Source organism: Crotalus tigris, unplaced genomic scaffold, assembly GCF_016545835.1.
Source record: "Crotalus tigris isolate CLP2741 ecotype Arizona unplaced genomic scaffold, ASM1654583v1 scf7180000021329.220372, whole genome shotgun sequence".
NCBI lineage: Eukaryota > Metazoa > Chordata > Lepidosauria > Squamata > Viperidae > Crotalus > Crotalus tigris.
Genome location: NW_024098455.1, coordinates 186541 through 212264, shown reverse-complemented (window position 1 = coordinate 212264; position 25724 = coordinate 186541). Strand labels below are relative to the sequence as shown.

Sequence of the window (25724 nt, the reverse complement as noted above, 5' to 3'; positions counted from 1 at the left end):
GCATGAACAAGCGAGATGATACCACCCGCCTACCAGTCATTTGGAAACCCGCCCTTATTGACAAATGACTCCCTAACCCCAAAATCTTAAATCCCTCTGCAACTCAGACTAACCTGAGCACAACCAAACAGAACACTCCCCCAGCCAATCAGAGCACAGCCAAGCCCCTAACCATTCAGAACACACCTCCACCCAATCAGAACACAGCCAAGCTCCCACCCAATCAGTTCATACCCCCACTGGCAGTTAAAAGAAAGAAACAGCTAAGACCACACATTGCTGCTCAAAGCAAGAAGCTGAAAACACCAGCCTGAAGATGACGAATGTGACTTCGTCGAAATGTCGCCAAGACACTTCCAATTTTACACGGGAGAAAACCCGAACAACCAAAGACCTATATACAAATACCCGCGAAAACCTCAGAAATATATATATATATATATATATATATATATATATATATATATATATGTGTGTGTGTGTGTGTGTGTGTGTGTGTGTGTGTGTGTGTGTGTGTGTGTTTTAACAATTTGATCCCCAGGTATATCCATATTTAAAACCAAGCAAATAAACGTGAGCACCAGGGAATATTTAAAAATTTAGTAAAATTTAGTAACATTTAATACTATTTAGTAATATTTAGTAAATTTTTTTACTAAATTTTACTAAATTTTTAAACATTCCCTGGTGCTCACGTTTATTTGCTTGGTTTTAAATATATATATATATATATATATACACATATATATATATATATACATATATATATATATATTACAGATAAAAAACACGATCACCAGGAGAATATAGGTATAAAAATATACTTTACTAAAAACGCCAAGCTTTCATTGGGGAGGCTTCCAACATCATCAGGAAAAGCCAGTAAGCAATGATGACTTAAATGGGTTTGGCTGACATCTGCACCTGGCTCTTGAACCGCGTCACTGGTCCTGGCTGGTCAATCTGTATTCTAGATGTTTCTTTGTTACTCTCCATGCATTCTCTTGCATCATTTCCCCAAATCACTCCTTTTTCTGTTTCATTGTTAACACTTTCATCTCCCTTTCTTTCAATGCCATTGAAACATCTAGAATACAGATTGACCGGTCAGGACCAGTGACGCGGTCCAAAAGCCGGGTGCAGATGTCAGCCAAACCCATTTAAGTCATCATTGCTTACTGGCTTTTCAACCCTGATGATGTTGGAAGCCTCCCCAATGAAAGCTTGGTGTTTTTAGTAAAGAATATTTTTATACCTATATTCTCCTGGTGATCGTGTTTTTTATCTGTATTATAAATATGTCCAGGAGTCGTGTTTTTATGGATATTTGTTTGTATATATATATATATATATATATATATATATATATATATATATATATATATATGTGTGTGTGTGTGTGTGTGTGTGTGTGTGTGTGTGTGTGTGTGTGTGTGTATAGTCAATTACCAATAAAACGTGAACACCAGGAATATAATAAACTATAAAAGTTTAATACCATCATCGATCACCAAGCTTTCGTCAGATACTTCTGACATCATCAGGGTTAATGCTGGTCTGTGGGAGAGTGCCTTTATAGGTGAGCCGTCATTTGCGCACGGCGTATAAGGTAATAGAGAGGGACCCCATGACGGCACTTAAAAATCGCGTCAATATGATACTTAATGGCCTTAAACGTGGGGGGAGGGGAGGGGATGACACCTTGAGAAGGGTACGTCCCATGGACTCGGCAATGGCCAGATTCTACGGGCTACCCAAGATCCATAAGGACGGTGTCCGCCTCCACCCTATTGTGGCATTTAAGAACACCCGGACTTCGGGTCTGGCCAGGTGGCTGAGCAACCATATCAGTCACTTGGTCAGCGATAGCACTACCACTATAAGGTCAGCAGGAGAGTTCTTAGATATGATTAGGACCCTAAGGATAGAGGATGATGACGTTTGACGTCGTGTCGCTCTTCACCTCTATCCCATAGGATCTCGCGGTCACGGTAATAAAGGACCGCTTGAACCAGAAGGGCCTGGGACAACAACTACAGGACTCCCTCCGAATTAACGATCTAGTGGACCTTTTAGAGGTGTGCTTAAAAACCTTTTTTACATTTCAAGGTACCACGTATGAACAGGTCAAAGGAACACCCATGGGGTCCCCAATCTCTAGCGTCATAGCGGAGGCTGTGCTGCAACAACTAGAGCACGTAGCAACGGCCCAATACCAACCTAAATTCAGGGCCCGCTATGTTGACGACACAATCGTGGTCATCAAAAGGGAGCATAAAGCTAACTTTGTGGGCATACTCAACTCGGTATACCCCGACATTCAGTTTACGGAGGAGGAGGAGAACCAGGGGAGACTGGCGTTCTTGGACGTAATGGTCCACCGCCAGCCAGATGGGACCCTGAGCATGAGGGTATACTGAAAACCTACGCATACAGATAGAATTCTGCATTATGCTAGTAATCATCCTATGACCCACAAAGTTAGCTGCATAAGAACGCTATTTAGACGAATAGACTCCCATTGCAGCACAGCCAAAGCTAAAAGAGAAGAAAGAAACCATCTCTTCCAAATATGCAAACGCAATGGTTACCTACCAGGTTCATCAGACGCTATAGTATACCACCCAAACCCCGGATGAGCTTGGATATGGAGGAACTCCCGTCACAGATAACCCGTGTCACCCTTCCGTACATCAGCAATGTTTCAGAAGCAACAGCCAGGTTGTTAGCCCCCCATAAAGTGAGGGTGGCTCACAGACCTGACCAAACTTTAAGATCCAAAGTGATGCCCCCAAAAGACCCGCTCCCCAACACTGAAAAATCGGTAATCATATATAAAATCAACTGCAAAGATTGCCCCGTTAATTATGTTGGAGAGACTTCAAAAAGAATGAAGACTAGGGTCCATGAGCATAAATTAGTGGTAAAAAGGGGAGAACATCACTCCCAAGTATGGGCGCACATGGCGGATTCTGGACATTGCTTTGACTTTGATAATGTATGCATCCTGTCTGGTGACAACACGAAAGAGGGCCGGTTACTAAAAGAGGCATGGCTCTCTGAGGGGGACTCTGTCAACTGGCACATCGATTTGTGCCCGGCACATCTAACTTTAAGAGCATGGAGCAGGTGAGACCACCCACCCCTAAGGAGACACCCTGCGACAGTACCACGTAACCCTAGGGAAGAAGTTATGGAGGGGATGAATTTTCATCCCCCACAACAACAACAACGGCCCATGGACATTCAGGAGAATAACCAACGATTGAGGGACTCCTCCCCCCTGCTCCAGGACCACGCACACACTCCCGGACAGTGAGAGAACAGTTGCATGATGAGAAAGAGGCAATTAGCCAACAAACAATCATTCCCGACCCCCCGAAACCCAAAACAGCGATGATCCAGCTGTATCAGGAAAGAAGGAGGATAGGACCGGCTTGCCCTGTGACGACAGTCCACCAACGGAAACAACAGAGCGCCAATGGGAACGCCCAAGAGGATATAGAGATCGAGAGCAGTGTGAATGGGGGGGAAATGCAGATGGTAGAATGTGATAGAAACTGTAAAAAAGATCACTGTGTTGATGGAGGGAGGGATATAAAGGAACCAGGCATACATATTCAATAAAGGAGGGCACACAAGGGCTTGTGTGAGGAGGAAGGAGATCTTCAAGGGATTCAGTCTGACATGGAGTCCGAGAACATTGATAATGGGGTGAAAGAGCAAGTAGATGTCAGATGGAATGGCAACGACAGAAACGGAGTTTATGCAGCCAAAGAGAGGGAAATGGAAAGCAAGGGATGGGGAGAAAGGCTGAGAGTGCGCCCCCATAGAATGAGGGATGACAATTGGGGAGCAAGTAAAGATCAGAAGAAGGAGGAAGGTAGGAAACACGGAGGTGTGAAGAGGAAACAACTTAGAGATACGAATGACCCAAAAAGGGGAGGAAAGAACCTCCTTAATTCAAGACAGTGGGAGGTAGAGGGGAATAATGACACACCCACAAGCAGTAAAAGCAAGAAAAGAGGAGTCATCAGTATGGAAGCCGTAATTAAAAAGCAGTTAAATCAATTAGGACCTACGACAAGATCTAGGAGCCATGTGCAAATGACGGCTCACCTATAAAGGCACTCTCCCACAGACCAGCATTAACCCTGACGATGTCAGAAGTATCTGACGAAAGCTTGGTGATCGGTGATAGTATTAAACTTTTATAGTTTATTATATTCCTGGTGTTCACGTTTTATTGGTAATTGACTATGGACTCACCCAGGAATCATATTTTTATTTTCACTATTCTTATTAATATATATACTTAATGACTGTAAAAATCTGAATCCCAGGCATATCTGTTCAATAATATACAATCCTCAAACTCTAGGAGGAATATAAATCAGCTGTTTATTGTTAAAAATTTTAAAACAATAAAACCAACTGTTTACAATGCTAAAACAAACTTAGCTTTTGCTGATCCACTGTCAGGGTCTTCAGAGTAAAGTGTTGGGGGTGGAGAGATCTCTTATAAATCTTGCTAACCTAGTTTCTTACTCATTGACCGTGTGATAGGGCCATTCGTCCTGGCTGACCATAATTGCCTTAATTGTCCTGCCTCCCCTTGTTTGCACTCCAGTTTCACAACTTCTCTCCCTCCCCTTCTTGTCCATCTTCTCTTTCCTGGTGTTGTTACTGTTGGTATGCCTTCTAGCTGCTCCCCTGTGCTCACTTTTGGCTGCGCGTCCAGATCTGGTATCCCAGGTGCCCTTCCGCTGCTGTTCCCTTCTCTTCTCTTCCATTCCATTTGTCTGCCTGTTGCTCCTGTTTTCCACTGGTTATCATCATGAATCCTATTCCCTCTAGTTTAACAATGAAAGAAACATGAAAACATGAAACTGCTGTGGCAGTATGCAAGATAGCCACATTATATTAAAAAGAGATGTCTCACATAATGAAACATCTGTCTCACATAATGAAAATATTCGCCTTCCTTATTTATCATTTTCACAAAATTTTTACCAGTCCAAGTTTTATGTGAAATAAAGGCAAAAATATCTTTGTGAGGTCATCAAGTGGTTCGTTTGCCATATTTTCTGTCCTGGAATCAAATTACTTTAGAATAGTCATTTCTTTTTAATATAATGTGATTCTCTCGCACAGCTGTCTCTTTCACATATGTAAAAACAGTATTTGGTACATGCAACTGCATTCCAAACAGCAGAGCTTGCATCAGCCTTTCACTAGTTTTAAAAAACTTGGCTGAGTTCCATTTCTTACCTTTATTGTTAACTGGATAACTATCCTAGCCAGTTTATTGTTTTTAAACTTCTTTTTGTTGTTTTATTTGTTTTGACAGTTTTGGAATTGTGAGCCACCCAGAATTGATGATTAAAATGGGCAGCTATAATGAATGAATGAATAAATGAATGAATGAATGAATGAATAGATGATAAAAAAAACAAAATATCTAGAAAATGGACATTGTCATATCTGGAGACAGCAGATAGAAGAAAAAGAATTAGAGAAAATCACAAAATACAAAGAACTGCCAATAGAAGTAGAATGACTGGAAAAAAAAAACCCACCAAAGATAGTGCCAATAATATTAAGTATCTTGGGTGCAATCTTAAACTATCTGGAGCACCATTTGAACACTATTAGCATTGACAAACTCACCATCAGTCTATTCCCAAAGACAGCTTTAATTGAAACAGTTTACATCCTGTGACAATATCTTTAACACTATCAAATAACATTTGCCTATCCTAGGTTTTGGGGAAGCATTCAATAAAAATACCAAATCTCATATAAATATGTGGATGATTCTGTGACCAACCATAATAATACAATTTTGAAAATTCAAAATACATTTTTATTTTATTATTTTAGGGTTAATTTTTGCTTTTTTTTTCTTCTATAAACTTTGTGTTCTTTATAATATCTATAGCTTTTTTAAAAACAGTTTGGCATTTACCAAACCACTTTGTTCTTGTTATATTGTTAAAAGTTAGAACTTTTAATTAAAATCTGGACATTTTCCAACTCATTTTCAAAACAGAGAACTAGTATACTGTGATTGTTTTATTAATTCCTTATAGTTACCATAAAACCACACATAGAAATTAAAAAGAAATTTTCATTTGAAAAACAGAATATTTTCTTAAAAAGTGATATTTCCTTACAGGATTTGCTTGTTTTGAATCTTAATAAATGATTTAGATAAACCAAATCCCTGTTGGATAAGCAGACATCACTCAAGAGATAAGAGATATTAATAAATTCAGTTCTTTCTTAACATTTCCTGTCTGAGAAATTTAACCACATTATTTAAGATGAGATGAACATTTAATGCTGGAAACTGAAAGGTATCAGCTAAAAATAAAATCCTGTTTGGAAAGAAAATGTGTAAGCTTTCTGTATATTTACTGAATGAACAGTAGAACTATTACTGGCTCCCTCAGAAAATAAACATAAATGTTAGGATTCTAAATGTATACTGAGGAATGTATTTATCTCTGTTATATTACTTTGCCTTTGTGCATGTAATAATAATAATAGTAGTAAAGTTGGAAGGGACCTTGGAGGTCATCTAGTCCAACCCCCTGCTCAGGCAGGAAACCCTACACCATTTTGGACAAATGGTTGTCCAGTCTCTTCTTAAAAACTTCCAGTGTTGGAGCATTTACTACTTCTGGAGGCAGGCTGTTCCATTGATTAATTGTTCTCACTGTCAGGAAATTTCTCCTTAGTTCTAGGTTGCTTCTCTCCTTGATTAGTTTCCACCCGTTGCTTCTTGTCCTGCCTTCAGGTGCTTTGGAAAATAGCTTGACTCCCTCTTCTTTGTGGCAGCCCCTGAGATATTCAAACACTGCTATCATGTCACCCGTTGTCCTTCTCTTCGTTAAACTAGACATACCCAATTCTAGCAACCGTTCCTTATGTTTTAGCCTCCAGTCCCCTAATCATCTTTGTTGCTCTTCTCTGTACTCTTTCTAGAGTCTCAACATCTTTTTTACATCGTGGTGACCAAAACTGGATGCAGTATTCCAAGTGTGGCCTTACCAAGGCATTGTAGAGTGGTATTAATACTTCACGTGATCTTGATTCTATCCCTCTGTTAATGCAGCCTAGCACTGTGTTGGCCTTTTTGGCAGCTGCAGCACACTGCTGGCTCATATTTAGGAGATTGTCTACTAGGACTCCGAGGTCCCTCTCACAGTTACTACTATTGAGCATGGTGCCACCTATGCTGTACTTGTGCATTTGGTTTTTCTTGCCTAAATGTAGAACCTTGCTTTTTTCACCATTGAATTTTATTTTGTTAGTTAGTGCCCAGTGTTCAAGTCTGTCCAGATCCTTCTGTATCTTAAGCCTGTCTTCTGGAGTGTTGGCTATTCCTGCCAGCTTGGTGTCGTCTGCAAATTTGATGAGTTCCCCATCTATCCCTTCATCCAAATCGTTGATGAAGATGTTGAAGAGTACTGGGCCCAGAACAGAGCCCTGGGGCACCCCACTACACTCTTCCCTCCATATAGATGCAGTTACATTGAGGACCACTCGCTGAGTACGGCCGGTCAGCCAGCTACGGATCCATCTGGTGGTGATTCTGTCTACCCCACATTTTTCTATCTTATCAAGTAGTAGGTTGTGATCTACTTTATCAAATGCCTTACTGAAGTCCAAGTAAATTATGTCCACAGCATTCCTCTGATCCACTAATTTTGTCACTTGGTCAAAGAATGCAATAAGATTTGTCTGGCATGATCTATTTTTGACAAACCCATGTTGGCTTTTAGTAATGACTTTGTTTGCCTCTAGGTGTTCGCTGATTCGTTGTTTGATTATCTTTTCCAGGATCTTCCCAGGTATTGAGGTCAGGCTGATAGGTCTGTAATTTCCTGGATCCATTTTTTTCTTTTTTTGAGGATGGGAACTCCATCAGCTCTTTTCCAGTCCTCTGGTAGTTCCCCTGTGTTACAGGATCTTTGAAAAATATAGTTCAGTGGTTCCGATATCACATCTGCCAATTCCTTGAGAACCTTGGGGTATAATCCATCTGGTCCTGGCGATTTGAACTCATCTAGGCTGGACAGGTGCTCACTTACCATTTTCTTGCCTATCTTAACTTGTGTTTCTATACTGTTTTTTATGGCACTATTTTTGATAGGCTGGTCTGTTTTTTCCTTTGTGTAAAGACAGATGCAAAAAACGAGTTAAATAGTTCTGCTTTCTCCCTGTTGCTTGTCACCTTCTTGCCACTTCCACCCACTAATGGACCAATCATTTCCTTCACTTTTTCTTGTTTTTTACATGTTGAAAGAAGCTTTTTTTGTTATTTTTGACTTTGGTCACAAGCCTTAGATCATTTTGAGCCTTAGCTTTCTTCACTTCATCTTTGCAGGCTCAGGCTATTTGCTGATATTCTGACTTAGTTATGTTCCCCTCTTTCCACTTTCTATACTTGTCCTTTTTATCTTTCAATTTGTCAGAGAGTTCTTTATGCAGCCATGCTGGTTTCTTTTGAGTGCTGTTATTTTTCCTCTTTGTTGGTATTGTGCTAGACTGTGCTTTTATTCTCTCATTTTTCAAAATTTCCCAAGCTTCTTGACTTGTTTTCCCCTTGAAGATTCTCATCCATGGAATCCTTCCCAAGCCCTCTCTAAGTTTATTGAAATTAGTTCTCTTGAAGTCCAAGACTCTAGTTTGACTGTGTTCTATTGCTTGTTCTTCTATAATGTTGAATTCTAATATTGCATGATCACTTCCTCCCAGGGTTCCTATGGCTTCAACACTTTCTATCATTTCATCTCTGTTAGTGAGAATTAGATCCAAAATGGCTAACCCCCTAGTTCCCTTCTCTACTTTTTGGGAGACAAAGTTGTCTGCTAGGTTTGCCAGGAACCTGTTTGATCTTCCACTTGGTGCGGAGTTTGTCTCCCAGTTGATGTCAGGGTAGTTAAAGTCCCCCATTACTATGGTGATGTGCTTCCTACATACCTTAGTTAGCTGACTAGCAAAAAGTTCATCTATTTCCTCTGTTTGGTTGGGTGGTCTGTAGTATACACTATGTAGTATACACCATTAACATGTGTGTTAATATTTATAAATATGGTGAAACATCTAAAAGGTTTTTTAAAAGTTTGAATCTTCAATTTAGCATCAGAACTAATATGTTAGTTCTGTTAATTAATTAAGGTTGCCAATATAATAACCATTATACACCAAGATTAATTTTATCATAATTTCTGCTTACACTGAAAATTATTCCCTTATTTATAAACATATAAATAAGTTTATATGTTATAACAGGTCAGCAGGTCAGCAGTTCAAATCTCACCGGCTCAAGGTTGACTCAGCCTTCCATCCTTCCAGGGTAGGTAAAATGAGGACCCAGATTGTTGGGGGCAATGTAAATATATATATACATTGCTTACTGGTGTACACCACTTAGAGAGTGCTCACACTTAAAGCGGTATATAAGTCTCATAAATAAATAAATAAATAACTTTATGTTGTGAAACTCTGGAACTTTGGCTGTTGTATGAGTCCATTTGTAAAAATATAATTCAGGAATCTTGAAGTAAATATAACTGCTTTTATGAATTTTGTTTGTTCAAATGTGAAGCTAATTTTGGCATCGGAATACAGGGCCAATAAAATATACAGGGCCAATAAAATATACAGTTAAAAGAGCTCTGTTTCAGCCTAAACCCATAGTTGCAGTTTACCAGAATAATGAAATTATAAATATCCAACTTAATGAAACATTAAGTTGGATATTTATAATTTCATTATTCTGGTAATGTTCCAAAACATAGAACATTAAGTTGGATATTTATAATTTCATTATTCTGGTAAACTGCAGCTATGGGTTTAGGCTGAAACAGAGTTCTTTTAACTGTATATTTTATTGGCCCTCAGGTCAAATAAGTAAGTAAATATTTGCCCTAGTGACTGAATAGTTGACTTATTATAACTAGTTAATAGCATTTAATGAACAATTAGTCACTGAAAACAATCCTGAATCAAATCCATATAATTGTTTCAAAATGAAAACATGTATATTTAATTAAATTATTTATTTTAAATACATTATTAAATAAATGTTCATGTACTTTTAAAGAACTTTTCATTGACCTCACCTCCCCCTAATTCTTACTACTCTATTCATTCTGAGGATCTATGCTTCTACATTTCTTTTTATCATGAGCTTATTTATAGCTGTAATGATCCTTTGTGGGTTTCTTGTAAAAATAAGGGCTTAACAACCTGGGATAGCCAAAAATTAAATAAAAAAATAAATCAGAGAAGTAAAAATTTAGGATGAAATTCAACATACAATAACTGTCCTATTCTTTTTTTCTATAAATATCATGAGCCATGTTGTAAACCATGGATAATCAACCCATTATATCTGATTTTATGCTTTTTGACTTCACAGAGATAGAAGAATTGCAGATGTTTTATTTCTTTGTTTTTGCTGTATTGTATTTGACAACTTTGACAGGGAATCTCTTCATCATCTCTGTAATACTTTGTGACCATCATCTCCACAATCCCATGTACTTCTTCCTGATGAACTTGGCCATCCAAGACCTTTGTGCCATTTCTGTCATTGTCCCTAAATCCATAGCCAATATACTCACAAGACATATTTCTTATTTTGGATGTGTTTGTCAAGTTTTCTTTATTTCCTTTTTTATGGGTTCTGATTTTTGGATCCTCACAGTCATGGCTTATGATCGCTATGTAGCCAGCCATCTGCAAGCCATTACACTATGAAACAATAATGAACAAACAAGCTTGCATTTATATGATTCTTACTTTGTGGGCCAGTAACCTTCTTAATGCATTGTTGAATACCTGTTTTACCTTCGCAGCTCCTTTTTGTTCCAATACAATCAATCAGATTTTCTGTGAAATTCCAGTTACTTAAACTGACCTATATGGACTTAAATCAAAATGAAATCAAATTAATTATGATCATTTGTACCTTAGGCATAGGTTTTTGTTTTTTTTTATTCTTATTAACCTATGTGTCTTTGTTCAATGCCGTTTTGAAAATTCCCTCGAAGGAAGGAAGGAAAAAAGCCTTCTCCACTTGCTTACTCCATTTGTTTATTGTTTCAATATTTCTTCTATCTGCATTAATTGCATATCTGAAGCCACCCTCCAGTGTACAGGATTTAGCAACAACTGTACTGTATTGTTTTATTTCCCCTTTACTGAATCCTCTCATCTATAGTATGAGAAACAAGGACATCAGGTTTTCCCTGTCAAAACTATTAAAACTTTCCTAGAAGATAGCTGGTGGATTTTTTTTATAAGCCTATTTTTCTGCTCTGAGAAAGGGCAACATATCCAGATAGCCCAATATGAAGTTGTACCAAACAAAATGAACATTTCTTACAGCAATTTAGATGACTAGAAAATGTCTTAGAATGATGTGTTTTTATCATTATTTATTTAGTTTTATATTACAGTCATATTAATGTATGTCGCATATTCTATATTTTGATATGACCTAGTCAGCAATAATTGCTATTGCCATCACCTACCAAAAAAAAAAAAAAGCTTGTAGAGTCTTCTTGCTGTTACTGCAGTACAGCAAGATTGCATGAGTCTTTTGTTAAATTTGTAACCAAAAGGTTACAGAATAAGAAGCTGGAGATGAAATAGGTTATAGAAAGCATTGCAATGAATCATTGGGGACTTTGGGTTACCTTGCAGACTGTGTAGTTGCAGCCAGCCCTAGTGCAGATACGCATCTCATCTCAAGAAAAAAAAATTCTACTCAAGAATTTGAATGCAGGTAGTAGTTTACTTACAATTAGTCATTCTATTATCAGCCTATATGAAAAAAGAGAGCTACAATCTGGTTCTAAAATTTTGATAGTTGCCCTCCCCTTATAGTCATGTGATGAAACTTTGGATGCTTGGCAACATGACATCACCTGAGTTGATGACTGAGTTTTACAATGGTTTAGCTGAAAAATCATTGTAAATGGTTAGCTTAATGGGTTAGCTTAATAGCCACAGTATTTACTTAAAAACTGATGCAAGAAAAGGTTATAAATTTGAGTTGCTTGATTTGATCAAGTGATTGACTTGATTTACAGACATCATGACATACAACCATAATGAAAAGCTCCATTACAGTCATATGTCAAGGACTATCTGTCAGACACAAGGAACCAGAAAGACACTGAAAGTTGATCAGAGTGATTTGCCTATTTACAAGAATTTAGTCAAACTATCTGCATTTACCATAGAATAACTAGCTATGCAGTACAAGGTTTAGAAAGGGTCTGCTTTCCACCACTTCTTTTCTTTCAGTGATTCCAAGCTAGACAGTCTTTTAACTCCTCCCCCTACTTCAGCCGCAGATTCCACCACACTGTAGCTTTAGACACATTAGTTTTCCTTATACCTGGCAATTCAATTCTTACTTTTCAGAAATCTTTTCCAGGAGCCAATTAAAAGGATTGCAGTTTTATTTTAATCTCCTACTTCTTTACAAATGACATATTGGATGGGGGAAGGGAGGGTACAGTATCATCGCACTGTGGAACTTTGCTCACTCAGTTTGTATAGACTGCTTCCCTAATGTTGGCTTCAATTTCAATTACTTCAGTACCTGAATAAACACTTGAAGCATGTGGAGAATTTATGTTTATGTTCTTAAAAACATGAACTAGAGTTTCAGGAATTAACCTATTTTGCAATGATAATCTCAAAGAATTTTGTGGCTGGTTTGTCAAATCTTCAGGAACTTCCATCCAGGGTAAGTTGTGGGTGCTCCATCACTAGAAGTTTTAAAGAAGAGATTGGACAACCATTTGTCTGAAATGATATAGAGCCTTCTGCTTAAGCAGGAGGTTGAATTAGAATACCTCCAAGGTATCTTCCAATTTTATTACTGTTATTCTTCTATTCCTATATTATTGAATGAGATTCAGCCAGTTCACATTTCAATTTTTGTTCAAATATGGTAATAAATGGAGGAAAATCAGCTATACATGGTTTAAATTATCTACTAAATCCCCCCGTGTCTCATAATTTAATCTGTGTTATTTTGATATTTTTCTCAGAACTTTTATATTTTCTACAGAAATCACTATATTGTAATCCCCCAGAAGATACGAATTTTCATATGAAAATTTCAAAAGTTTATCCATATTTTTTATAAAATGCTGTTTTATCTTCATTTAGGATATAAAACAAAGTTTAGACCTCTGTAGACTAACTTCCACTCAGACATATCTGCCATAGTTAATTGTCCTGAAGGAGGTGGTTCATGTAGAAATTATCTGATCTCTTTAGAAATCTCTCTAACAGAGGTAGAATGTACGTTGATCTGATTCTTTGTAGAACTGACAGCACAATGGGACATATGAGATATTTTCAACTTCCCCATTGCCACATATACATATTCGCTCAGATATTGGGGTTTTATCATACCTGCAGGAGTGCTGATGGGAGGATATTAAGTTTGGTTCTAAAAAATGCTATATTCCTCTTAGGAAAAGTCAGGTCTTTGAGATACCTTGCTGGTTCCCACATACCCAATTTAATCTGATTTCTGTTGTGGAGAAATATCCTGCTAACGTCTAGCTGCAACTCCGTATCTCTTATTCTATTGGTAACCACTTGCTTGGCTTGATCAAAGCCTACGGCAGTGGTGGCAGTGGTGGCAAACCTATGGCACGGGTGCCAGAGGTGGCACTCAGAACCCTCTCTGTGAGCACGCGTGCCATCGCCCCAGGCCTAGGCCTTCAGCTTGGTTTTATAAAAACTTTTCACTTTAGGCCTCTGCCGTTGTGTGCAAAAAAAAAAAAAGGTTCAATCAATCAATTTCAACTTTTCGCAGAAAAAAAGATCTTGTAAAGTTGAAATTGATTAATTGAACTTTTTAGTCCCACCCAGTCTGCTGTTACCACTGCAGCCACATCCACCCAATGGGCCATGCCCAGCCAATGGGCCACACCTACCCGACACTCAATGATGCATAAGTGGGTTTTGGGTTGCAGTTTGGGCACTCAGTCTCTAAAAGGTTCACCATCACTGGCCTAGGGATATTAAAAACAGTGGGGAAAGTCCATAGAAGGCCAGCTTATGCTCTATCATCTGTTTCTAGTGAGAGGGGAAGTTGTCTATCAGGACTAAAGGGGTCAAATTCTCTGGGAAGAATTGAATTTTTAATCAGTACATTATCATCCTCTTCCAAGCACTTATGTGAATTTGAGGCATTCCTGTCACAATTCTCAACTGGGTATTTGATATCTGTTAGGTGCCACTAAATGGATCACAGGAATTTTGTTTGTATGGTTTCTAAAGATTTTTTTCTTCAAAAAAAAAATCCTGTTTTGCTCCATAGACAATTTCTATCAGTGTTTTAGCCTTTTAGAGTTTTAAGGCTGCAGGGACCTTAATTGTCCTCCGCCTGTGTAAAAAAAAGTGTTTAATAGCATTTGAGGAACTAAGACTGATTGCATTATGTGGTCCAGATGTGCTTTCCAAATACCTTTCCTATGGAAAACCACTCCAGATGAATATATTGATCTGTTCTAGATTGTGTCCTTTTACACTCCAAGAATATTGAATAGTTCTTTTAGCAAAAACTAGGATTTCCAATTTCTCAAAATTGAGGTTCAGGTTATTTTGTCTATAATATTTTAATGTTGCTGTAGTTGAAATAGCTCTCTTGAGTTTCAGAAACATATAATATTTTATATCTTTTTTCCTAATATTTATTAATTTTATGAAATTTCTATATTTCCCATTTCAGCTAAATGATTCTGGGTGGTTTACAAACAACAAAACAAATAAATATAAATACATGACTAGCAGTACATTAAAAACAGAATTAAGAACAAGAATAACATTTACAAGTTAAAAGTGAAAATTAAAATTAAAAATTTCAGAAATCTAAAAAGTTAACAAGGTGGAGGGAGGGCCCTCAAGCCATCCCCAGTGTTGCATCACACTCTTAGGCTCCATACTAATTAGCAGAGCCAGGTCATTCATCTGGAAAACTCAAAGGTTAGACTTGATGCATCACTGGGTCTTTTTCTGTTGTCACTTTTTAATGTTTCTATGTTAAAATCAGAAAGGTGAGGGGTTTTGCCTCACCTCTGGGGCAAAATGTTCCAAAAGGTGGGGGCAACAGCAGAAAAGGATGTCCTTCTAGGTCTCACCAGTCAAAATTCTTTGACTAATGGGATTTACAGCCTGCTATCTCTGCTTAACTGAATGGAATGGGTTATGTAATTAGAATGATGGCTCCTAATGGCTTCTCAGTTATCCTGGTCCCATGCCACAAAGAGCTTTAAAGATAATAAGCAACAGCTTGAATTGGACTCAGAAGCAAACTGGAACTTAGTGCAACTCACAGAGGCATTATATGTGACACCCTAGTCTAGAGGCACCCAGAACTGCTTATACTGAAGCATTCTACATCAGCTCTATATATGTTCTTCTGGTAGATAAATTACATTTGTCAGGAAAAAGTACTCTTTTATCTTACTATTGTAATTGTGATTATTTTAATTGCAGTTACATCTGTAGTATCAATCCTCAGTCTGGTAATAAAATGGTGTTGTAGAACATGATCTTATTTTCATCCTGATGAAGTTACAATAACATCCCTTGGAACATTACATAATTTTGCAAAATGTCTGTTGATGCTATAGGCTTTATCAATCTCATCTTCTCTCCAATCGAGGAATCCATACAGAGATTTAACAATATTTTCCCTAATATCTCCACTTTCTTCTGGATTTGCTCTAAATCAGTGGTTCTCAACCTGTGGGTCGGGACCCCATTTGGGGTCGAACGACCATTTCACGGGGATCACCAAACAATGCAGTCTGCCATTTTTTTCCCCCTTTCCCTTAGCTGTGCTACTTCCTTTTATTCTATTGGCTTTTGAAAGCCAATAGAATAGACTCTCTTGAATAGAGTCTAATTCTATTGGCTTTCGAAAGCCAGTAGGAATTGTCCAGGCTGTCTCTGCCCTGCTGAGCCCGCCAAAAGTCCCATTCTGTAAACGGTGCTGCACCAGTTGAGTAGTCTTCAACTTACGACCGGTTGAGTAGTCCTCGACTTACGACCGGTTGGGGGTCGCAGCATTAAAAAGGTTGAGAACCACTGCTCTAAATTGTAAATAAAATTCTTAGCACTAGCACTGATGATGTTACCTAATTTTGGTAATGAAATGTTTGCAAGAAAACAGCCAAGCTCAGAGAGCACATAGGATCCCTCATAATTTTTTTCTCCTAAATTTCAGTAATGCCAAATTGTCTAAACCCTTTTCCATCCATCTCTCTATTTATAACTTCTGATTTATTTTCCAAAATTTTCACTTTGTCAATAATTTATTTTAAATCTGCAGCCAATTGCCTTACAGAATCTTCATTTTTCTTCATTTCTTCTTCTATATCTTTTTTTATCCCTGCAAATCCTTTTTCCATATCTTTTTTTAACTAATTCAGTCACCTTTTTAAAGCAAATTCTTCAAATAATTTCTGCAATGGCTAAAAAAAATGCCATTATCATAAATTTGTTCTGGTGAATCCCTGTATTCTCCAGGTTTATTAGTTTTTCTTGTGGTTGCTTGTTAAGAAAGTGAAAGTATGTCAGTTATTTTCTTGCTTCACTTTTTCTGCTTTATTTTTATCTATTTTGAGTCTTTTAGTCTCACTTAGCTTTCTGTAGTCACATTCAAACACTCAAGCTCACATTATTTTATCTTCTCATTCACAGAGAAGTCTGATTGGTTACTAGAGTTTACTATTTTCAAATATACTTTCATCAAAGAAAAATAATCCAGTTTTTTTTACAAAAATCACTGTTATTTTTTCCCATTTGAAACTTTCTAATATCATAATCTTGTCAAGCTTTTTGCTTTCAAAATACTTTTAAAATATTTCCCCTCTCATTGATGCTCACTTAAACTGTAAATCAATTGAATCAGATGATTAAAAAGGTGATTTTTTTTGTCAGCCAAACTTAAAAAGTTGCACAGAAATTTAGGTCATGTTTTTAAATTATACCAAGCTTCTCTCAATCAACCCAAGAAACTAAATTCCTACAGACATTTTGCGAAGAGCAGCTCTTCCAGATCACAAATGGATAACTACATTTTCTCCTGCATCTATAGACATTTTCTATCAGCAGAACCAACTCCTGACTGGCAAATCCACTGTTACACTGTCTCTGCCATTCATAGAAATATCTAACTACATATCCAGAAGCCAAACTTGAATGACATAGATATGTACACTATGATAAAATTAAATTTAAGGTGGACTTTAAAAATCATTGTATTACATTGATACTATGGAATAAACATAAACCCAGGTTCTGCCAAAAATATCTTTAGGGAACTTAACTCAAGAATATATTATAAAAGAAAAATGCCAGATAAAGATAAATAGTTGATATACTGGGACCTATTGGAAAAATTATCAAGAGAAATTTAAAATCAGAATAAGTTAACAATTAATAGCAGGATATGCTTGTTAATATTTTTCACATTTACAATTGAAATATTGTAAGATTAAAATCAATAAAAAGATTTATAGTATGGAACAAAGTAAGTCAGAATTTGAAATACATTTTTTTCCTCTCCCCACTGGAAATCAAATAAAGTAGATCCTAAATCCAAATCTAGGAAGGAGAGGTAGGGAAAGAATGCTTAGAACAAAATTTTGGATCTAATAGTTTGAATAGGGCTCTCTTTATGTCTTTGTTTCTCATGCTGTAAACTAGTGGATTTAGAATTGGTGGGACAAGAGAATATGTAATGGTCAACATTATATCCAGATCAGATGGGGAATTTGAGGGAAGCTTCATGTATGTGAGTATTCCTGTGAACATTAACACAGAGACAACAATGAGATGAGGAAGACAAGTGGACAAGGCCTTTTGTCTTCCCTGGGCAGATGGTATTCTGAACACTGCACTCAAGATCTTTATATAACTTACCAAAATGAAGATAAATAAACCTAATACTATGATAATACTGAAGGCAAGAATTTCAATTTCACCTTTATTGGAATCTGAGCAAGTGAGCTTTAATAATTGTGGGATCTCACAGAAGAACTGATTGACAATATCAGAGCAAAAAGGAACTGTAAATGTGCCAACTACATGTAGGATTCCAAAGAAAAAGCCACTGACCCATACACCAGCAATCATCTGAGCACATGTTCTCCTGTTCATCACCATTTCATACTGCAAGGGACTGCAAATAGCAACATATCGGTCATATGCCATTACTGTGAGAAGAAAGAAATCAGATGTCAAAAATGAAACAAAAAGGAGAGCTTGAGAAATACAACCAGAATAAGAAATACTTCTGATATTCATGAGAGAATTTGCTATGGATTTAGGCATAATGGCTGAAACAGAAGCAAGATCCAGCATTGCCAAGTTCATCAGAAAAAAGTACATGGGAATGTGCAGATGATCGTCAAAAGTTATAGCTGAGATAATGAGAAGATTTGCTGTTGCAGTTGCCAAGTAGAAGGCTAGAAATACAAAAGAATGTAGAATTTGAAGTTCCCTAATGGCTGAGAATTCCAGAAGCAGGAATGAAGGCACAGATGTCTGGTTATGCACAAAGAGTTTCATACTCCTTACTAAGATGAATATACCATCTGAAAAAAGAAGAGAAAATAATTAAAAGTACAATTGGGGCCACTTTTTGAAAAAGAATTATTTCTCTAGCTATTCACAAAAAGTAATGCTCAATTTGTATCTTTATGCTTCAGTATCAAATTATCTTCCATTGTATATTCATCTTTGAATAAATAAAAAGCATTAATATGTCTTTGAAACTTCATTTATAACTACTCTCTCATTACAATAAAAATCAGAAAGTAATAAAATAACTGAACTGAAATAAGAAAAATTGAAATATTCCATTTCCTGCACTATTGTAATCTTTGTAATTATAGATACATGACAGCAGAACTCTTCACCTTGATACATATTCTGATATCATCTACTAGTTTAGGATGACAGCCTTTCCACCTCTGCCCATATTAGCTAACAAAGACCCCAACACCCCAAGATTGCTTATTCCTTAATTGAAAGTTTGGCAACCTGTGTGTACATCTGGAAGTATCCAGATTGCCAAGGTTGCAGTGGATAAGTGAACAAACATATAGATTAGCATTTCCCAACCTGATAATAACAAGATAATTACATACTCTAAGACCCACATAATCTTCGAGGATGCTCTAACATGCTTTACTTGTCTGTAATTCAGGAAAAGTATCTACCATCATTTGTTTCAATATTATTACCATTATTACCATAGATATATCCCAGTCAACAAAACAGAAAAAAAAGCAAATGCCTCATATAGTCAGTAATTTGTTATTACAATTTATATCCATTATTAACTCACTATTTTTACTCTGTGCTTCTCAGTTTATTTCTGATGTTCTTCTTACACCAATAGTTTTAAATGATCTAGACAATAGTATGGCTATTTATACACGTTTTACTGTTTATGCATTAGATAAATGAGAAAATTGTCTATTGTCTTGGGAAACAGACTTCATGGAAATGCCTGAAGAGTGAAACATTATTTAGAAATATACAAAAACACAGCAAAGAGGCTGGGTCAAAGGTGAATAAACCCAACTGCAGTACATCTGACTATACTGATATGTTCCAATAATAGGTGACTCTTTCCTTCTGTTTTGGCCAAAAGATTAATTATTCTTCTGGTCTTTATTTCCTTATTATACTATAATAAAGAACATGGACTAATCATTACCAGCAGAATATGTACTAGTGTACTACATTAGTAAGAACTAGTATGTAATTCTTACAAGTAATGTTTACCAATTAAGTGTTCACTTAGACTTATAAAGCTAGGAAAATATGTATATAATTAGATCAATTAAAAAAACTTGGATAACTTTAAGAAAGTTAAGAAAAATAATAAAAATGAACAGTTAAGAATTTGTTGTGTTATGCTTTTATGTCCCCAAATACATAGAGTGGAAAGATTGGTTAAATATACTATCTTTTCTTGGGCTTCTTTTCTCCATAGCTGGGCTCTGTGATATTAATTAATTGTTGCCACTGCCACTAGTTTGTGCTGCTTCCTGAAACTGATAAGACCTTAATCAGTTTAACATTAAAAGCTTTATTTTGCCTCCTAAGTGCCTCTCCACTCAGCATTGTAAGTATGCTAAGCAAACAGTTAATGCTAATACATTTTTTTCTATGCCTATTTCCCAATGTGTGACTAACTCTCTCTTTTTTTTGTAAAAAAAAATTATTTTCAGTTTTGCAATGCATTACATTCATAAAAATACTTCAGATAAAGAGTAAAATAAATTGATACACACAACTTTCGGTATTGCTCACCCATTTCCCCCCAAACCGCATCCACCCTCTAACCTACTTCCTCACTCTCCCCCTCTCCTCCTTCTCCTCAACCTTCCTACTTGCTTCTCCCCTTCTTCCTATCTTCTCGCTCCGGATGCGGTCCAGGGGAAATGCCCAAGCAATTCCTCTCTCCAAATTTTTTTTTTTTTTTAAATTGAAAATTTTTATAAGTTTTTACAAAAAAACAGAAAAAAATACAACAATACAAAAACAGAAAACAACATATACAAAAAACTAAACATAACATCCCCTTCCCCATCCCCCCAAAAAAAACACCCCCCCTTCCCCCCCTGAGCTTTCCAGAGCAGAATGTAGGCTTAATTAAAAAAGAATTTAAAAAAAATATATATAAAAAAGAAAAAAATTAAGACTGAAATATATGTATATGTATATAGAAATAAAAATTATGAAAAAGCAATATGATATTTTTTTATATCCAATTTAAATTGTATAAATTCTATCCATTTATCCCAAACAGCAAGAAATTTCTCTTGCGTTTGTTCCTTTAAGAAAGCCAAAATCTTTGCCATTTCCGCCAAATGAGACACTTTAAAAAACCATTCCTGCAGTGTAGGCAAGGATTCCTTCTTCCAATATTGTCCTACTAACAGCCTTGCGGCTGTAATCAAATTTAACATCAATATAACCTCCTTTGTATCACAATCAGTAACTATACCCAACAAAAATAACTGCGGAGTAAATTTTACCCTCCTTCTGAAAATTCTCTGAATATTCCACCATATCTTAATCCAAAATGCTTTTATCTCTCTGCACGACCACCAAATGTGGTAATAGGTGGCATCCAAGCAACCACATCTCCAACATTTAGGCTGTAAGTCCGGGTACATGAAAGACATTTTTTGTGGGTCAAGGTGCCATCTATAAAACATTTTATAAAAATTCTCCCTTAAGTTCTGTGCCTGTGTAAATTTGACATTTCTTACCCAAATGGTTTCCCATATATCCAATGGGACTGATTCACCAAAATTTTGGGCCCATCTAATCATACAATCTTTAATTAATTCCGTTTCTGAGTCCAATTCAACTAGCACCCCATAAATTCTCTTAATATGGGCTTGTCTTTGATCCTTCACTTGCTTGATAAGATTTTCATCTTCTCTAAGAAAGCCCACCTTGCAATCCACCTTCCATCTATCTGCTAATTGCCTATATTGAAGCCAAGAGTAAATAATATTTTCTTGTGCTAACTCCTCCCGTAATTTTAATTGCCAATTTTGTCCATCCCATCTGAGTAGCTGTCTATAAAACACCATGTCCATTTTAACACCTCTTTTTATTCCTTCTATCGCATGCCAAGGTATAGCCAATAATGGTACTTTAAAATCACTTTTATAATATTTTCTCCAAATCCTGAGTAAAGAAGTTCTTATAATGTGAGATTTAAAAGCCCAATCCACTTTTTTATTGAATATTAAATAGGCATGCCACCCATAAAGTAAGTCCCATCCCTCTAGATGGAGTATCTCGAGATTTGTCAAATTTACCCAGTCACTAATTAGTGTTAAAACCACCGCATCATAATATAATTTCAAATTCGGTACCTTGAGTCCACCTCTCTCACAGAAGTCTTGCATAATTTTAAACTTAACCCTTGGCTTTTTCCCTGCCCAAATAAATTTATTAACACTCTTCTGCCATTCACTTAGATTAGTCTCATTCTTCAAAATCGGTAACATTTGAAACAAAAAAAGAAACTTGGGTAGAATATTCATTTTTATCACTGCAATTCTTCCCATGAGAGATAGTTGCAGCTTCTCCCAATTCAAATTAAAACATCAATATTATATACAATAAAACTATTTCTACTTATCTGAGCTACTTAAACTTCAACCCACTTTAAAATCAAGCTTGGGTGAGGGTAGGGATGTGGAGCTGCCGCACACTCCCCACATCCACTTACCTTGCAGCCAGGCCTCTCCATGCAGGCCATTTCTTTTGCAGCATCCCCAGTCCTGCATTTCACAGTCAGAGGCCTTTCCAGAAGGCCACTGCAGCCAAGAACTGAGCTATAGATTAAATCCATAGCTCACTTCTTGGCTGCAGTGGCCTTTCAGAAAAGCCTTTGATTGCAAACTGCAGGTGCAGAATAAAGCTGCTCCTTTGGCCACAGAAATGGACTGGCTGGGTGGGTTGTCGGTGCCAGAGGTGAGTATAAAAATATACCCCCCAAAATAGGAGGCAAAAAAACTGGGTTTTTTTTGGGGGGGAAAATACAGTATTAAGGATGACTAGATTGGAAGAAGATGTGTGGTGTTAAAATAGTGGAAGAAACATAAATAACCTGAGTTATGCTGATGACACTATTCTGATAGCCAAAAATGCAAAGGATCTGCAAGTAATATCTAGTAATACAAGTTATCTAGTACAGGGGTCCCCAATCCCTGGTCTGTGGTCCAGTCCCAGGCCACGGCATGCCAATGACTGGTCCACAGAAACAAAGAAAGCCCCGTCCATGAGATGCAGGCAGTATACAAAACTACACCTCCTCTGGTCCGCAGAAAAACTTCTCTCCATGTAACCGATCCCTGGTGCCCAAAAGGTTGGGGACCTCTGATCTAGTAATAAAGACCAAGGAGCATGATGAAAAAAAATTTTATATAAAGAATAAGGAATATGAAGAATAAATTAATAACAACATTTACAATAACTTGCCCTAGAAATAACAATGAAGACAATATAGTCTTCCTTTTAGGATCAACCATCATTAAAACTGAAGGCAGTCAAGAAATACCCCTTGGTATTCTAAAGGCCTTATAAAACATATGCAGATATTATTCTATGGTGTGTCTATATTTTAAAAGATCAAAATACTGCATGTAATACTATTTCCTATGATATTCTATGGAAACAAATGTTGAACTTGGAAGAAGAAGAATAGAAAGAGTATTGATATTTTTGAACTTTAATGTTAGAGAAGATTGGACAGACAAGAAAGCAAATAGATCATTATGCAAAGATGTAACTCTAAGGAAAAGTCTGTAATTCTGGGAAAGGTGGAAAGAAAAAGAGGAAGAAGATGACAACAGGAAGGTAGATCAATCCAATTACCAATGAGTATAACTTTGAAAAACCTGAAGGACCATGTTAGGCATAGATTGTCAAGTGATCACTAAGAAGCAACATTGATATGAATAGAGAAATATGAGAGAGAAAGAATGAACAAGAGAGCAAGAGAGTGAGAGAGCGAGAGGCCCAAGGCCATCCAGCTGACTTTGTACACATATTTGGCAATATGTACAATTAAACCATTTTATTAGCCTCTAATACACTGAATTTATAGAAGTAAAATAGTATTACTATTAGTAACTATTTACGTAGTACAGGTGAGTCTGGTTCTTGGAAAGAATACAAGGTTTTGATTTGTGATTAAATTATATTCTGAAAATTTGGTATTTTTCTATTTCTGAAGAGCTTTGTATATATTGCATGTGGATAATTGTGAAATGAGTTTTCTTCTTCTTCTTCTTCTTCTTCTTCTTCTTCTTCTTCTTCTTCTTCTTCTTCTTCTTCTTCTTCTTCTTCTTCTTCTTTTTCTTCTTCTTCTTCTTTTTCTTCTTCTTCTTCTCCTCCTTCTTCTTCCATATCCATTGGCAATCATGTTGCTGATCCTGTTTTTATCAGCAGCCACACGAAAAAGTGCTGCTGAGTTTTGTCCAAATCCCTTAAATTTTGAAGCCATGAAGTTATTCTTCTGCCTGAACCTCATTTGCCTTCAATCTTTCCCTGGAGGATTAAATGGAGTATACCATATTTTTCTGGGTGTTGCATCGTATGTCTGAAATATTCTAACTTTTGTTTTTTAATTGTTTTGATGATTTCCCTTGGCTTTCCCAGGCAGCTTATCACCTCCTCATTTCTGATCAACCCAGCTTATACGTAACAGCCGTCTGTAAATACACATTTCAAATGCTTCTAATCTCTTCAGGTGGCCTTCTGTCAGAGACCAACTGTCTACTCCATAGAGCAGGATAGAAAAAATATAGCATCTGACAAGCCTGATTTTCAATCTTAGGCTTATGTCATGACAGTAGGAGACCTTTTTCATTTTGCTGTTTGAGCTTTCTCTATTCTTATCTTTATTTCAGTGGTCATGTAAATTTCATGTAAATTCGAACTGAGGTGCATGATTCTTTCAACTTGGTGGGATTTCCTAAAGATTTCCTAAATTTAGGGAGATCATTAAGATTTCCACCATACCATTCCTAGCAACATCAGAATAATATTTTATATTATTGTTTGAAGAAGAAAATGCAAATTTTAAAAAATAAAGGTATGATCAAAATTATGCTCCTGCCTTCAAGAACATACACTGTATATCCTGAAAATAGAAGATAAGTATTCCAATTTTTGATCTATAGAACTTTTCTTTTACAAAGTAAGCACTGACAGCTGCAATGTATAAAATAGAGTACCTAAATGATAGGGAATTAATTATAATATTTCTTTTAATTTAATTTCAAAATATTTTACCTACTCATATAAGAGACATTTATCTTCATTGATACTCCATAGATTTTAGGGAGTAAAATTGAATTATTTTCAATATGAATGTCTAAACAGTATATGAAAATCAACCATCAGTTTTGGTTATAATATATCTTTTCTTAGTCAAGTAGTAGTATTCCAGTCTGTTTCTTATTAATGGCATAGTTTTTGTGACAGTACAAATTTTAATTATTAATTGCTTTGATTACAATGTGAATGTCATCATAAAGGATTGCAGCAAAACTGATATTTTCCCCAATCCTTAAACCAATTTTTTTAAAATCATTTTTGGTGGTTAAAATTAGTAGTGTAAGACATACATTGGAAATTTTTGGATTAAAATAAAAGTAAAGAAAGTGGAAGCACCAGGAAACATTGAAGAAAATAAATGACATCTTTATATAAATGGAAATGGTATATGAGCAATCATACTATAAGATAGCAAAATGTCAGTGCCAATTCTCTAGTAGAATTCAAGATGGGAGGTTTCATAAGGTTATGGAAATTTATATAGAAATGTGAATAATAATAATAATAATAATAATAATAATAATAATAATAATAATAATAATAATAATAAAGTCAAAATTGAGAAGACAGCAACAGACAGTAAGTGCCGCCTCTGCAAAGAAGCTGAAGAAACAGTGGACCACTTGGTAAGCTGTTGCAAGAAGATTGCACAGACTGATTACAAGCAGCGGCATGACAAAGTAGCAACAATGGTGCATTGGAAGATCTGCAAAAAATATCATTTGCCTGTAAGCAAAAACTGGTGGGATCATAAAATAGAGAAAGTCATAGAAAATGATAAA

General features: G+C 36.3%; 1 protein-coding gene across 1 annotated transcript; it reads right to left on the bottom strand.

The window, feature by feature from the left end:
- Window positions 1–16469: 16469 nt before the first annotated feature.
- Window positions 16470–19465, bottom strand: LOC120320322 (olfactory receptor 14A16-like). The gene is made up of 2 exons (XM_039369943.1): window positions 19412–19465; window positions 16470–18656 (listed from the first exon to the last, which is right to left on the bottom strand). The coding sequence occupies exon 2, from the start codon at window positions 18628–18630 to the stop codon at window positions 17665–17667; it is 966 nt and encodes a 321-aa protein (XP_039225877.1). The 5' UTR covers window positions 18631–18656; window positions 19412–19465; the 3' UTR covers window positions 16470–17664.
- Between the last annotated feature and the right edge of the window lie 6259 nt (window positions 19466–25724).

Excerpts from the sequence above, each read along its gene's own strand:
- LOC120320322 (XM_039369943.1), bottom strand. The coding sequence starts at position 18,630 with ATGAAACTCTTTGTGCATAACCAGACATCTGTGCCTTCATTCCTGCTT.